Source organism: Chanodichthys erythropterus, chromosome 21, assembly GCF_024489055.1.
Source record: "Chanodichthys erythropterus isolate Z2021 chromosome 21, ASM2448905v1, whole genome shotgun sequence".
NCBI lineage: Eukaryota > Metazoa > Chordata > Actinopteri > Cypriniformes > Xenocyprididae > Chanodichthys > Chanodichthys erythropterus.
Window position 1 is genome coordinate 4,917,706 of NC_090241.1, and position 16,496 is coordinate 4,934,201.

General features: G+C 38.8%; 1 protein-coding gene across 6 annotated transcripts in view; it reads left to right on the forward strand.

Annotated features, from left to right (window-relative positions):
• pcnt (pericentrin) overlaps nt 1-16,496 on the forward strand; it is a 48,469-nt gene that overhangs the window by 21,674 nt on the left and 10,299 nt on the right. For 3 of the 6 annotated variants that reach the window (XM_067372713.1, XM_067372716.1, XM_067372718.1), the window contains 19 exons: nt 686-846; nt 984-1,165; nt 2,022-2,239; nt 2,610-2,772; nt 2,902-3,093; nt 3,935-3,961; nt 4,366-4,598; nt 4,764-4,883; nt 5,785-5,805; nt 6,986-7,222; nt 7,436-7,603; nt 8,721-8,873; nt 9,043-9,204; nt 10,344-11,339; nt 13,005-13,175; nt 14,034-14,534; nt 15,383-15,485; nt 15,573-15,745; nt 15,829-16,023. In XM_067372713.1, coding sequence (XP_067228814.1) covers nt 686-846; nt 984-1,165; nt 2,022-2,239; nt 2,610-2,772; nt 2,902-3,093; nt 3,935-3,961; nt 4,366-4,598; nt 4,764-4,883; nt 5,785-5,805; nt 6,986-7,222; nt 7,436-7,603; nt 8,721-8,873; nt 9,043-9,204; nt 10,344-11,339; nt 13,005-13,175; nt 14,034-14,534; nt 15,383-15,485; nt 15,573-15,745; nt 15,829-16,023 — 4,176 coding nt within the window. The remainder of the gene's footprint in view (nt 1-685; nt 847-983; nt 1,166-2,021; nt 2,240-2,609; nt 2,773-2,901; nt 3,094-3,934; nt 3,962-4,365; nt 4,599-4,763; nt 4,884-5,784; nt 5,806-6,985; nt 7,223-7,435; nt 7,604-8,720; nt 8,874-9,042; nt 9,205-10,343; nt 11,340-13,004; nt 13,176-14,033; nt 14,535-15,382; nt 15,486-15,572; nt 15,746-15,828; nt 16,024-16,496) is intronic. The other 3 variants (XM_067372714.1, XM_067372715.1, XM_067372717.1) reach the window with 3 other exon arrangements.

The following is a 16,496-nucleotide window of genomic DNA, read 5'->3' on the forward strand; positions in this document are numbered from 1 at the left end:
GAGTACTGAATTGAGTTCTCTTTTGCGTCTTTTTGCACTTGAATATTTAATCAGGCAGGGATTAAAAACGCATGCAAATGATAAACTTTTGTTACGACATAGTACTTGTCGTTCATGCTCGCCCTTGGCCTTCGGGCAGTCCTTATTGTCAATCTCTGCAGAGAGAGGTTTAGGTTTTACAGAATCTAGACTTTATTCATCTGTCTTTCCAGACAGATGAGTCGCTATTTTAAGGTGTTTTGGATGCTGGTACACAACATTAACCTGTACATAAGAAGTGGTGGGTGGAAATGATAACAAAGGGCCTAGTTGGTAGAGCTGGTTGTTATGGTTACATCTTTGCGGGCCTCTTGGCTGGTGAAATACATCACACATTCTTACAGGAGCCTTATTTAAATGCGTACTACATTGTCTCTTTTGGCTGTTTCCCCCCCCCTCTTTTCCCTCTTTTTGGCTTTGGATCCTTCAGGCTTAAACGGGACATGCTGTTCATTCTGTAGAATTATGGGACCATCCACAAACAAACGTTGTTTCGAAGTAGCAGCAAGGCAGCAAGCTTATTTTATGATTCTTCAAGACGTTGACCTCTTCCTTTGTTAGTTGTTGACACCTCTCAGGCAGTCACTTTCTTGCCTGTTTGATGACTGGTTTCCTGTCTGTGGTGTCTCTCTTGCCTCTTCCTCAGCTGCGAGCGGAGGTGAACGGGCTGCAGGTGGAGCTAGAGGGCAAGCGGGCAGAGATGGACACGCTGGAGACTATCTTGCAACGCAGAGACCGGGAGAACCAGGAAGGAGACAATCTACTGGCCATGCTCAGAGCAGACCTCAACACAGCCACAAAGGAAAGGTCAGCTGACCCAGAGAGATGCAGAAAGAGGGATTTTGGAGAAGCTGTAACTGACAGTCTACATGCTGTTTTTGGAGAACATCCTTGTTTTCATGCTTTTTGTTGATCAATTAAACATTTTATTTTGTCCCTATCAGACAAGACATGCAAACAGCACGTGACAAACTACAGCGGATGCTCATAGAGATGCTTCGGATCACTATGGCAACAGAAGAGCACATCAGCCACAAGTTAGGGGCTTGTGAGTCAGGTGGTCGGTCTGGAGACAAAACACCCAGCTCTATGACAGCTAGGAGTAGCCGAGATTCACATGAAACTGGTACGTTTCTGTGGGTTTGCTGAATGAAAACTATGTATTTATCAGATTCCAAAATAATTTTTCCAAAAACTTTACTTTTTACATGATTAAATGTTATTTTCGCAATGGCAGTATATTATTCATATAGAAATCGTTGAATTCTCCGTACTACTATCTTCTAAACTTCTTTCTAAAAAAAGCCTACTGCTTGTATATATTCCGAAGGTCTTTTAGGTTTGTGGAATTGCACACACAGACCAGCCACTAGTCATGTGACGATCACTGAAAACTGAGACCCACAGCATTTGATCACTGGATTTACAGAAATCATTTCACTTTTAAGAACTGTTTTCTCAACGTTGCAACATTGCATGTCTAATCGTATCTAAACTTCTGACGATCACAATAATTATTATTTGAATTATCATTCAGTGAGTCTTCTATTACTGTATTTTGGAAGGCTTTTGTCTTTCAAACACATTAAAATGTACAATTTCATTTTGCATGCAATGCAGGGATTCCCCAACGTTTTTACCAGCTGAACCTATTTTACCTAATATATTTACTGGAAATTCCCCTTGATATTTTAAGTTAATAAGTTAGGCCGATAATAATAAGTCTAATGATAATAATAAAAATAATAATAATGAAAGAATAATAAAATTAAGTTCACCGTTCCCATGTCAGTTAAAATACACATTTATATATATTTATTTGCACCATCTCTTAAGAATATTTGGAAGGAAAGCTTTGGCTGATAATCTCAATGTAATCTAGTTAAATTATTATTATTATTTTTTTTGGTTGGCTTTCAAAAGGATTTTAACATTTTAACAATAAATTTATTGTTCCCTTTTTTTTTTTTTCTTCCCTCCAGGGGAGGTGATTGGCACCGAGAGAGATGCTGATTGTAGTGTGTGGTCTTCGGCTGTGGACGAGGGGTTGGAGTTGTCTCAGAGACTGTGTGAGAGTGTGTTCTCTGGGCCAGAGGGGGAGATGGAGGCAGAAGGAGAGGAGCTCATGCTGGGAGCCTGTACACGTCTGCGCACCGCTGTGGATAAACTACTGGAGCTGCTATCTGAGTCCTCACAACAGGTGCTGCACTTAAACTCACCCCTGCCCCATCCACTGACTTTTGCTAAATTTGCATACTGCCTATTGTACAGAGTAAGCAGTGTTGGTGGCCACAAGCACATGGAAGTGCAATGCTAGAAAGGAGCGGTTAGTGATCCATTATATTTATGCATATATATGTGCACAAAATGGTTTGTGTTAACAATTTTGTGGCATCGTTTCTTCATGCTTTAATTTAAATGAACTTATTTCTAGCTTAGTATGTGGTACTTGACTACACTGCTGTTCAAAAGTTTGCCGTTGGTAATTGTTCTTTTTAGGAACTGTTTAATCCTATATTCCTCTTAAGCCATACGTCTGTCTTTTCTCTTTCTGTCTTTCTCTGCTGTAGTTGGAGCAGATGTGTGGTCTGCAGGCCGTACTAAATGAGCGATTCAGAGATGGAGGTGAGGCTGGAGCATCTCTGCTGTTTCAAAACTCTCAGCTCCTGGAGCAGCTGGATCATGAAGCCAGTCTGAAGAGCCAACTACAATTGGAGCTGCACAAGGCCGAAGGTCAGGACTTTCATGTTTATGGTCTGTTGTTAACAAAGGATTAATATTTGTGTATCCCTACTTCAATGTCAGTCACTTTTATGACTTCTCATTTGCTGTCCTGTGTGCATTTTACATGTGTGGCTTTAGGTCTGATGGAAGGCTACATAGCTGAGAAAGCTGTTTTGGAGGAGGCGCTTCAGCAGAAGGAGACGAAGGAGCAGCGTCTGGCAGAGGAGCTGGAGAGCACACGCATCCAACTCCAGCAGCTCAATGAAAATCATGCCCTCCTCCTGCGTCAGAGAGAAGCCCTGACGGCCAGCCTCGGAGACACAGAGAAGGGTGAGAGAGGAAGGGGTGTGATTTCATTTTAAGTGTTAGTTCACCCAAAAATGAAAATTCTGTCATTAATTACTCACCCTCATGTCTTTCCAAACCTGTAAGACCTTCGTTCATCTTTAGAACACAAAGACATTTTTGATGAAATCCAAGAGGTTTCTAAAGCACCCATGGGCAGCAATGTCATTGCACCTTTTAAGGCCCAGAAAGGTAGTAAAGACATTGTAAAAGTAGTCCATGTGACTACAATGGTTCCACTTTTATTGAAGCGATGAGAATACTTTTTGTGTGCAAAAAATAACAACTTCAGCAATTCAGCAATTTCTTCTCTTCCCTGTCAGTCTCCTACACTGTTGACGTAGTAAACAGTGCAGCACTTCCGGGTTCTACATCAGAACATTCGGCTTAGTATTGGCTGAAGCAGTACACATGTGCAGCACGATGCATGTGTGTGATGCTGACGCAGGAGCCTGCCAATAATGAGCCGGCGTTCTGAGGTAGAACCCGTAACCGCTGCGCTGTGTTGCACAAAAATGTCTTAATTTGTGTTCCGAAGATGAACGATGCTCTTAGGGGTTTGTACCAACATGAGGGTGAGTAATTAATGACAGAATTTCATTTTTGGGTGAACTAACCCTTTAAGATGCTGTGCTTTCATTTAATTCTCAGAATGAATTACATAACGTGCAGTTACGTAACTAGTTTTGTCATTTGGTGCATGCCGAATAGTCACGGCCTGTTTAAATATGCGTGTTATTTTGCACACAGTGAAATTTCTGTGAAAGATTCTGTGCTTAAGATGGAAGGGTTTAGTTTCATCCTACAAATTCTTTCTGCTCTGTAGGCTTCCTCGACGCAGAGGAAGAGACAGGTTTGTGACGATAATCTGCGACTGAAGTAAATGTTTGAGTTAAAAAAACATTACTTTTGCATTTTTGGACACTAAATGCATCCATTTCAGATGAAGTTTGCGATTTTATTTTTAAATTTGTGGTTTATTAATGCTCTTGCTTATCCTGTGATCTTTTTTTGCAGTCTAACTTGTTCTAAACATTTGGTTTTAAAGGTCCAAATACTTTTTAATTTCTCTTACAAATCTTTTCATCTCGATCAAGTTTTCTGTGCTTTTATTTGTGCGTTGAGAATGCACAAATGATCCGGAGCTCCTGTGCATGTTTGCATCTTAATTTGCATTTGCAGTTTGTGTGAGTGTTTTGTTGACATGGACTCTGCTGTTGCACATTTTATTCATTGGTCTTTCCGGGCTTTGTGCAGCTCTGCTGGCGGAGGCTGAGCGTCTGGGGCAGGAGTGTGTGGAGGTACAGATGCAGGCGGAGAAGGACTGCAGTGGTTTGGCGTCTCGTCTGCAGATGCTGGAGCAGGCCCTGGAGGAGCAGGAGAGCCGTGCGCATCAGCTGGAGGAACAGCACCGTCTGCAGACTGAAGACCTGCAGCAACACATTGATGCTCTTGAGAAACAGCTCAAACATAACCGCCAGTTCATAGATGTGAGTCTTTCCAACAGTTAGTTTTGGTGCAAAGAACTTCAGACAACAGAACAATTCACACCATGTCTGGTGCTGAGAGAAATGTGAATGTTTTATACTTTATTTCATTTCAGTCTTGCCAGACTTGGCGTGAGCTTAGGGAAATAAATGACTGTGATTGTACAGGAACAAGCAGTGGAACGGGAGCATGAGAGAGATGAATTTCAGCAGGAAATCAAGAATCTGGAAGCTCAGCTGAGACATCCATCTAAAGGACACACAGGAGGAGACCGCAAGGGTCAAAGGGTATGGGTCAATGTCTAGAACTTTAGATGTGTCTGACACCATTTTTGTGAATATTTGATAATCTTTGACAAGAGTATGTGAGCAGAATGGAGTGCCAACAACTTCCCCTCCTTGCTCAGTCACTTCAGCTCCACTGCGGTTTTACATTTTCTCGTTTGTAAAGAATCTTATATTTGATGAACGAATCTTTTCTCATATTTTTTTTTTTTTTTTAAATCTTTTGCTCACCAAGACTACATTTATTTGATCAAAAATAGAGTAAAAACACTAATATTGTGACCTATTTTGTTTTATTATATCTTAAAATGTAATTTATTCCTGTGATTGCAGAATGGAATAAGAATGCTGAAAATTCAGCTTTGCCGTGTCACATGATCCTTCAGATTATATTTGATATTTTTGTGGAAACTGAAAGTTATGCTTTTTTCTTCTGGATTCTTTGAATAGAAAGTTCAAAAGAATAGCATTATATTTAAAAATAAAAATTGTACAATTTTGGTAAAATTGTACAAATGTTTACTGTGTTGATTTAATGCATCCTTGCAGAATAAATAAAAAAAAATATATATAAATATATTTATAAAAAGTATAAATATTATATACAGTCTATTAACTGTTTAATGCACTGAAGTCTTTCCTGCAGTTGCTTTTTTGGCTGTTAACATCCCTGTATTTTTCTTGATTGTGAGGTAATAGACTGATCTTGGAGTAAGAGAGAACATCAAAAAAATCCATGCTTTGCAGGCAGAATCTGAGAAACAAAATTCTCTTCCGTACCACATTGCTCACGTACTCTTTGTGATGTAGCCATTCTGATACTCTGACATCTGAGTGATTTGAATGTTTTCATCTAGATACTTTTTTTTTTTTTTTTTTTTCTTTCCCTAACTGAATGATGTAGATTGAGGACTTGGTTCTTCAGGTATGTTATTCAACTGTAGTCATTAATGTGCATGTCCTGTAGCATATATGCATGGCTTATGCAGCGTTTCTAGTAGTAGAGCATGTGATGCTATTGTGCGTTACGTTGTCTTGCTTGTCACAGCCTTTTTTCAGCAGATATACAGTACATCAGTCACATCTGTATCTGTTATTTTTTCCACTTCCATCCACCCATTTAAACTCAAACACATGCTTATCCTATTTCCTCTGAAATGTCTTTGCTTACTAATGTAGTAGCTGCTGAAAGAGAGACTTTGTCTTAATTGTCCATCTTGGCTCATTATCTGTTCCTTTTTAGGATTGTCTTCTTGTAGCCCCTTTAAATGTCTCCATCCTTGGCAAAACTGTTGTTTTATTCATTCATGGCAAATTTGTGATGCTGTTTGACCTATATTCCCACATGATGCATTTGCAGGACTCCAGACTGTTACTGACCTTTTTCCTGCCAGTGTGACTACATTTTGTTAGGGTTCGCACTGGTGCCACCACCACGTTGCCCAACTGATAAACATCAAATGTCATTTTTAATGTGATGACCAAAAAAATTTGTTCTTCCATCAAATACTGTCCCCATTTGTAAAACTAAAAGTTAGGAAAACACTTGGTGGCAAACAAACACTTATTAAAAAATAAAAGACATAATTACAGCTATAACCAGCAGATGGCGCCAGAGGAGCACTTGTCTGCTTAGCCATTTCCACTCTAGTTTTGCTTTTAAATTTATATTTAGACATTTTGAAATCATTGTTATAATTTATGAAATTATCAGGAATTTTTTTTTTTTTTTTTAAAGGTTTAATTTAAAAAAAAATTGTCTTGAAGGAAGTAGGAAGTCAGTCTCATCATGAGAAATTTTTTTTACTTGCTTTGTGTAATTCAGTCGCAATTTGAAGAGCGCTCCTTTTATAACCACTGAAGCTGTTGGTCCGTTCAGTATGATGCTATAAAAAAACAGTAATAAATTTAATAGGAGTAGAATATTTACTATTTACCCTCCCCCCAGCGCTACCAAATCCGGTGTTGGTACCACCATCTGTAGAACCTAGTGGCACCGATGCTACTGCTTTCAAATGTTAGTCTGAAGCTCTGATTTGTATTCAAATATTCACACACTCATTCCATTTTGGTCCATATTCTGTATGTGTGTGATATTTGTACAGGTGGAAAGTCTTCAGGCTCTGATAAAAGATAAGATGGAGGACTATAGTGAACTCTTGTCAGCAAAAGAGCAGTGCCAGCGTGATGTGGAAGAGCGTAATGAAGAGATTGAAAAATTGGCAACTCGTATCCGTGAGTTGGAGCAGGCATTGCTGAGCTGTACGGAGGCCAGCTGGTCTGTCACACAGCTGGAGCAAGAACTTCAGAAAGCACGCAAGAACCTTCAGGAGCTCACACAGGTGCACAAAAATGCACATAAAAGTTCACATTTGTTTTGCATGTATTCTGATTTTACAAAAATACTGCCACACATTTGGGTACAAAATTAGGTTATTAGTCACTGCTTCATTTTGGGTGTTAATGTTTTGGGATATTTAGAATTCATTTTCCATTTAACACCAATATCTATGTAGTTCTAACCCGTATTGATCTGTGTGTGTTCGTTCTTTCAGGATAAAGAAGCTTTGCAGCAGCAGCAGTATGCTAATAAACTCCAGATCTCTGCTCTACAGTCCAAACTTGATGAGACCAGACACCGCTTCCCTGATATGATCCCTGACCCCAATCTCCGAGAGCAGCTGGAAGCTACACAACAGGATCTGCAGACCAAAGAACAACAGGTGTGTGTATATCAAGTGCAGAATGAGTGATAGAAATATGAGGAATGTCATGATTGAACAATCAGAGTAACCGAGTAATTTAATTACTTAAACATATACTGGTACGCATAAAGCTTGCCACAAAGCACCGACAAAAGTAATTATTATGAATGTCGAAAAAAATGGCAAGGAGATATTCGCCATCTCCGCAGTATAGTGGACGCGCCTTCAGAGAGAAATGCATCTTTCATGCGGATTATATAATCAAAGTCTGACCAAATATTGAGGTTTTTAAAGTTGTTTATGCTGTTATCAGGAAAAAATGCAAGTGATCCATGTCATGCAGTGAAGCGCACTATACTTTAGCTTCCACACTCTACACAAACACTTGGATATGCGCCTAGTAGTAGCGCACATTTATCTCGGTTAAAGTCGGAGCGAGCGGCCAAGTAAAATTGCTACTACTAACGTTTCAAATGATAAGCCACATTTAAGGTTGATGGATAATAGTTGATCGTTTTGATTTCCTGCATACTGGAAGTGAAACTTTTGTTCTCTTGAACACATGGGATGGAAATGGTGCTTTAATCCCAAATGTTTATGCGTCTTTTGTTTTCAATTTTGCACATTCGCTATGTTTCCATCCGAAAATTTTTATTTTTTTTTTTTTTTTTTTTTTTTTTTTTTTTTTTTAGCTCGTCTTTTTGAATTAGAATTAGAATTACAATTTCAGATTAAACAATTTTTACTCAATGAGCAACAAAACTGGGGCTCTGGAAATCTTCTCCTGTTCATTTCCAAAGCACACCTACCTATAACTTTATCACCACAGACCAATGGTAGTTTGAAGGTGTTTTCCAGCCATAGTGAAATTTTTAGGGAGTTTGTTTCAGGCAAGCTGTTTCAGAGTCCAGAAATGAATTCCAAATGAAATTCTTTTTTGGCCTGATTTTGTTGGAAATTGTCACCAGTTCATTTTTCGATTTCACTTGAAGTATATCGGGGCCTTAAGATTTAATTTAAGAGTACAAAACACAACACCATGATCTAACAATTGTAGGTGCAACATGTTTTCAGCATATGGTAACTCCTTGTTCTTTGTTACATTGAAATTAATACAAGACTTTTTGTCTCTTAGGTGGAGTTGCTGTCGGAACGTCTAAGTGAGCTTGAGAAGGATGTGGTAGTGAGGGAGGAAGAAGTCGGACAACTAACACTACAGTTGGAGCTCAAAAACAGAGAAAGCAGAGCTACGGAAGAGCAGCTCCACGCTCACATCACACACCTGCAGGTAAGGCTGTGGCTCAGCATAGCTGTATAATGACTGTAGTCTGGCAGTCGTATTGTGATGGCCAGTATGTTCACAACCTTGAATAAATTGTAGCGCAGTACCTTCATAGAATATGGTAGGTTATTTTATGGAGGATGTGAAAAGGTCCTCATTGTGTCTGTCCTTTTAGGAGACTGTGGAGACTCTGACAAGGCGGCTCGAAGAGGGCAGCGACGAATCCATCTTTCAGCTGCCTTCTGCCCTTCTGGAGGAGAAGAATTTGGAGATCGACCACTTAAATCAGCAGATCCTCCAGCTGCAGCAGGAGCTGGACATGACCAATGATAATAAGGTATGTCCAATTCCCAAACAAATGTGTTTTATTCATTAGATCTTTTTGGTGAATCAAAAACCCAAATCAGTCAGAGCTGTTACTGAATGTGTTTGCCTCTTACTGAACAAGTCATTGTTTGTTTTGAATCAACCAAGAATTGTTACTGTTTCTAGAATTATGTAGCACTTAAGGCTTATAACAGTCATTTTTAAAGCCTAGTAAAGATGTATAATAATGGTAACACTTAACAAGGTCTCATTTGGTAACATAAATGTTAGTTAATACATTAGAGCATTACAGTATATATTCATCTTTGTTAATTTTAATGAAAACTAGTTATTCACTGTTTGTTTGTTCATGTTAGTTCACAGTGCATTGATATTAACGAATACAACTTTTGGTTTTAATAATGTATTAGTAAATGTTGAAATTAACATGACCTAAGATTAATAAATGCTGCAGAAGTATTGCTCATTCATTCTCATACAAGTAGTTAACTAATGAAACCTTATAAAATGTGGTGTAAATATAATTTATTCTGAAGCAATATTCTCATCAGTGATTTTCTTTCAGCTTTGACATTTACATCTGCATATTTGTGATATTTATCACAAATATGCAGATGCCCCCTGAGGGCTTTTTTTTTTTTTTAGGGTGCTTTTTTCCCTAATGTTATTTAATGTATGCCTCATTCTAACTGAATTTAAGTATTTGAAATGAAAGATAAGACAGTATAGGGCTGTTACCAATCAAATTAAATGATTTTCACTGAATAATTAGTTCTATACACAGGAATAAACAAAATTGATTAATCCTTATAAACAAGTTTAAAATGATATGCATAGTTTGCAGCTATCATGCATGATATGATAGTTTGTATGATTTAGATTTATTGTAATCAGAGGTATTTTTTTATTTTATTTTATGGAAGCGAATACATCTCATTTCCTGTTTCTAAAATGTAATTGCTTTTTTTTTTCTGCACCTTTTTATACTTTTAGTTGATTCTGTTATCAAAAGTACACTTATTACAAGGAAAGTAAATCTAAGGTTTAGTGTCTTGCTTCATTTGAAGACTTCTGTCATTTATTTTGTCCTGATATATATATTTTTTAAGTATGCTGCTGGTTTGTAACTGGTCCTCCAACCATTTTCAGATTCTAGAGGAAAAGCAAGCTGAGATTGAAGAGCTGCGCTCTCTGGTCGAACGCCTTCGTTGTGACCAGGAACGTTTACAGCAGGCAAAGGAAGAGGAGACAGAGCAGCTCCATGAGGTTATTAACAAGCTTCAAGAGGAGTTGAGCCAGCTTGACCCCAACCATCATGAGGTCAGTGACCCCAGCACTGACAGCCCCGAGTCCTCGTACTTTCCCTGGTCCACTCATCCTCGCCAACAGAGGGCATCCGAGGAAAGCCTGTGCCAGGAGCTCAGCAGCCACACTCTGCAGATGTCTCGTGCTCGCTTGCAGGAGTTACAGACTGAGCTGGAGCGTGCCACCGGGGAGAAGGATTCTCTTCAGAGGCTGTTGCTGTCCCAGGAGGAACAGTATGGAAGTCAGGTGGAGGTGCTTGGCCGGAGTCTCGGAGAGGAAAGGGGGAAGGTGGTCCTGTTGGAACAAGAGGCAAATGAGCTGAAAGTACAGCTAGAGGGTAAACGGACAGAAGCTGAGCGATTGGTGGCCCATGTGGAAGAGTTGGAAGCAACAGAGCGAGCTCATCAGTCCAGCCTGAGAGAGTCGGAGCTCCAGTTGAGAAGGGTGGAGGAGAAAAAAGATGAGGTCCAGCAGGAGCTTGACAGGCTGCAGGAGGAGGCGAAGAACCAGCGTGTTGAGAAGGAGCTTCTGGAAAACCAAATCTCAGAGCTGCAGCACAAAGAGGAGCAGCATCAGAATGAGCTGGCTGCTTTACAGTCCAAACTCACAGAGCTTGAGGAGCATGTCCAAGCAGGCAGAGCCAGCATCAGTGCCTTGGAGACCAGCAACAGAGAACTGTACATGGAGAAAGAGGCTCTGAGAAAACGGGAGGGATGTCTCCAGGAGGATATAGAGCATTTGAAACAGGAAATTTCATCAAAGATGAACTATATAAAAGAACTACATGAGCAACAGGAGGAGATGGTGGCTAAACAAGGGGAAGCCCAAAAAGAAGTACTGGTGAGATCCTTTTAAAACTTTATTTATTTATTTATTTATTTAAATGAAAGGGTTAGTTCACCCAAAAATGAAATTTCTGTCATTAATTGCTCACCCTCGTGTCGTTCTAAACCTGTAAGGCCTTCGTTCATCTTCAGAACACAAATTAAGATATTTTGATGAAATCTGAGAGCCCTCCATAGAAAGCAATTTATTTACCACTTTAAAGGCCCAGAAAGGTAGTAAAGACATTGTGAAAATAGTTCATGTGACAGTTGTTCAACCTTAACATTATGAAGCGACTAGAATACTTTTTGTGCCATTAACAAAACAAAAAAATAATGACTTGTATAAAAAAATAATGATTTCTTCTCTTCCCTGTCATTCTCCTATGCTATTTAAATTGTATAGGCAGTGCAGCACTTCCGGGTTCTACCTCAGAACGCTGGCTCATTATTGGCTGGCTCCTGCATCAGTGTTAACGGTGTCGGCCAATAATGAGCCAGCGTTCTGACGTAGAACCCGGAAGCGCTGCACTGTTGCCTATACAACGTAAACAGCGTAGGAGAATGACATGAAAGAGAAGAAATTGTTGAATAAAGTCATTTGTTTTCATTTTCTTGCACACAAAAGGTATTCTTGTCATTTCTTAACATTAAGGTTGAACCTAGTCACATGGACTATTTTAACAATGTCTTTTACTACCTTTCTGGACCTTGAGAGTGGTAATAACATTGCAGTCATTTGGAGGTCAGAAAGCTCTCTGATTTCATCAAAATATCTTAATTTGGGTTCCGAAGATGAACAAAAGTCTTGCAAGATTGGAACGATGTGAGGGTGAGTAATAAATGACAGAAATGTTTCATTTTGGGGTGAACTAACCTTTTAAACCTTGCTTACTCTTGAGTATTTTAAATTAATATATAAGTTTTAATTTCTCCTTTGTGGTGGAATTTTAGCAACACAGCAATACAAACAAACTGTAGTTGATATGGATCTCTTTCCATGTGCTGTGATGTAAACACTGAGTTATGTGGGAGGTTGCCTCATGGGTTTTAAGCTTTCCAGAGTCTGTAATTAGTTGCAGATCAACCATGTTGTGTGTGCAGTCTCAGTAGTGCCTGAAATTAACAGCAGGAAAAAAGGGGAGGAACAGACTGATTTAGTCCAACCCTCTGGCACAAGAGGACCGCTAACACAGGAAGTAAACTTACAGAAAAAGGAAGTCTGTCTGAAGTCTTTTAAACGGTTTATTTTTAAGCTTGATCTAAATTTAGGATTGGTTTATCACAAGGTAAAGTGGAGAGCCGTTCTGTTTATATTTGCTGCGTTCTGAGTACAAAGGAGCGGTATTTTATCAAATAACTTCTCTTGCTAGTGACAAGTGTACTTTTTGTTGTGGTTAAACAGGAAGCAAAACACCGGTTGCTTTAACTTGTAAAAGTTATTATTATAGAAATTATTATTTGAATTGTTTCATGTTCACTAGCTACCTAGGAATAGTTTATATGTTGAGTCATGCATTTACAAGAGACTTGCTGTACATTTAAACTTGTGCATTTAAGCTCTGCTCATTTATCGTAGAATGGCTTTAGCTAAATTAAGTGACATTTGAAACTGCTGATGTTATATATTTTGAGTGAGTGGTGTAAAGGACTGTGACATTCAGTGTTTTTATGTTTGCAGACATGTGCTGAAGAGACCTTGGCTAAAGCTGAGACTGCTTTACGTGAGAGGGAACAGCAGCTGATCCACCTGAGGGCGGAGCATGATGCTCTAAGGGCGGAGCTAACAGCAGTGAAGGAGGGGCTTAGTAGCAGCACAGAGAGAGCAGAGAAGCTACGGGAAGAGGGACAGGTATGTGCATTTGTGTGTTTTTTTTTTTTGTTTTGTTTTGTTTTTTTTTTCCTTAATTAAACCAGAATATATTCTAACATGTGGATCATCAGTTATATTATTTATTTATTTATTTATTTATTCAGATTTAGGATTTATAGCCAAAGTCTTATTATCCAAGTAATACATTATCAACCATGATTTGCAAAATTATAAATTTCCGTTACTTGGAGATGCCAAGTGAATTAATTTAGTCATATGGTCATTATCATGAAATAAACAAAAAAAAAAGGGTTTGAAATATTGATTTTAGTTATTATTTTATAATCTTACCTGTATATTATCTTTTACACTTGTTTTTTATTCTTTAATATACTAATATTAAAGGGTTGGTTCACTAAAAAATGAAAATTGCTATTATTCCACCCTTATGATCCAGACCTTTTAAGAGTTTCATTTATGTTTTTATGTATTAATGAAACTTCAGAGATGGTTACTCATGGATTACTTTTACAATCTCTTTTTACAATTTTTGAAGCACCAAAGTTTTGTTAAAAATGTTCATTTGTGTTTTGAAGATGAACCAAAGTGTTATAGGTTTGTAATGACATGAGGGTGAGTAATTGATGACAGTATTGACATTTTTGGGGGGAACTAACCCTTTAATAGAATAGAGTATTCCATAGAGCCGTGCAATTCCATTATATTGCCGGTTTTAAAATCTTGACATAGTTTTACGTAATTTGTGATATAAATAACACCTCAGTAAGAACCCTGCCACTGACCTTCAACACTCCAGCAACATGGCAGCAAATTGTACACAACACCACTTTAGGAAATGTAAAAATCAAGTTTCCTGATTTGATCTTTCACCATCAGACGAAAGATCGTGCGTTGGCTGATCTCGAGGTCCATAACCAGGATCTAAAGGTGGAGCTACGGAGACTGCAGGATGACCTGGCTGTGCAGGAAGAAGAGTTGGCCTATCAGCAGAGGGAGCTAGAGCAGCTCCGACAACGTTGCAACCTGCAGGACCACCATCCCAAACGCGGCCACTGCTTCGTTGAAGGCCTTTCCCGTGACCCGTCCCTCTCCGCCTCCCTATCTTCCCCAGAAGTACTGCGCAGGTTGGACTGCAGCGAAGAGCGCCCCTCTCGTTTGCAGGTATCTCATCTCTCAGAGCTCAGTGCACTACACAACGCCAGCCTGGAGCTCCACAGCAAGCCTTCACCCATGGATCGGGACAAAGAGAGACCACATGCCAGACAAACGTTTATCCCACCTTCAGAGGAAGTTCCACCCATCACACATTCTGCATCCCCATGCTCGCTTTCTGTGTCCGAACACCTCTCTGTGCTCGATTCGCTGGATGCAGATAAGGTAAGCATGCATATAACTTTACAAAGAAATGTTTTTTTTTGGTCCCACTTTATATTGGGTGGCCTTAACTACTATGTACTTGCATATACTTATTGTGTTCATATTGTATTACAAAACACTTTTGCTGCTATTGAGGTGGGATACATGGTGAGGTGGATAGGTTTAAGGGAGGGTTAAGAGGTAAGGAATGGGTTAACAGTGTAATTATAAATGTAATCTAAATTTATCATCAGAAATGGTGTCTAAGGAAAGAAACTTGTAAATCTTTTTACCAATTTGACCAATCGTATTTAGTCAAATACAAATAATTTACAACAAAATATTTTTGTTATATGAAGTGCTTCTATACTGTATATTTAAACATGGATGAAACGGTAATGTTTTTATTATCATATCATATATTATATTTTATTATTATTATTATTATTATTATTATTATTATTTATTTTTATTTATTTTTTAAGTTGAACAGAAGTTTTATTTTGCCATTTTGTCATTTGAGTTTCTGTATCATGAACCTTCTTTTTTTTTTGCTTGCTTTTTTAATATTGATTTATCGCCCAGCCCTAATGCCAGAAAATAACATTTGACATTTAAATGCTAAATTTTACTTCATGGGTGTGAAACCAACCACTTTTCTTGCTAGATGAATTTTATTAGTTTGTCCACCATATCTGAAAATGCTCTTACTTTGGTTCCCTATGATTTTTGTTGTATTTGCAGAAAGTGTCCTAAACAAATGTCAATAGTTGGAGTTGGTGCTACATATGCTATTGGTTCTCTCAGTTGACATCATGATTAGCAAGCTAATGGTGTGATTGTCCTGATAAGTGTGCTATGTTTTTAAGGTTCATGAATTGGACAACTCGGATGTAACGCCATCTCGGTCTCCACTTGGCTCCACCTCTCCGGAGTCTGTGCCAGAGTGGGTCAGCGATGGATACGGCAGCAGTGAGTTGTCTATGCATGCGTTTGTGAAAGAGACTGCATTTGTTTAATGGAGGTTAAAATAATTTCTGTGTATTTGTGTGTGTGTAGACGTGAGCTCAGAAATAGAGGCCATGCTGAAGCTTGAGTTGGAGAATACAGAGCGTTTAGATGCTCATTTTGTAGAGTATCTGCGCTGCAGAGGAATGTCACCTGCTCAGTACACAGATAGCGCTGCAGGCAGCATGCATGAGAGCCATGATGCTCTCACACCTGAATTACAGGTAAACGGTCATCAAAATGTTGCCCTCACTTATACATAAAGAAATGGTTTATTGATTTATATTTGTCTCTGTTCCATGCATAGGCAATGTTGAAACGTGTCTACCAGGAAAGCTGCAGAATCCTGTCTTTGTCCCATCGCCCTGCCCCATCTGGCCAGTCTCGCCCAGATTCTGAGCCTGCCCCGCCCCCCTCCTGGCAAAGGGAGAGACGGGCCTTACAAGAGACCATCCTATCACTCAGAGAGCTGCTCTGCAGGATGGCTGACAGGGAACCCAGGGTAAGGCTCATTTGTGCATTACTTCCGTATCATTGTGACTTTAAGGATCTATCAGGTAAGCAGTGACAGTACTCTGACACATCCAAGTGAAACGGAATCAAATCCCCACTAATTGATTGGCATACATTGTAGAATAAGGAGCTCATACTTGAGGAATTTTATTCAGAGGCCCAAACTGAGCTAAAATATGCAATTTTGGTGCAGCTGCTGATAACAATATCTTACTTTTTGACAATGTTTATGTAAATCAATGAGTTTTGGATTGAATTGTTATTTTGTACAATTTATAAACTTGTCAAATAAATTTCAAGTATCCTTATAATGTATAGCAGACTACTTAATCATATAAATATCATTCATCACTATATAGCCCAATAATGTCTTAGTAAGATGTTTAAAAGCTTAGTTTTATGATACTTGCATTTTTAACAATTTTTATTAAAAAAAAGAGAAAAAGGTAAAGAAAGAATGGA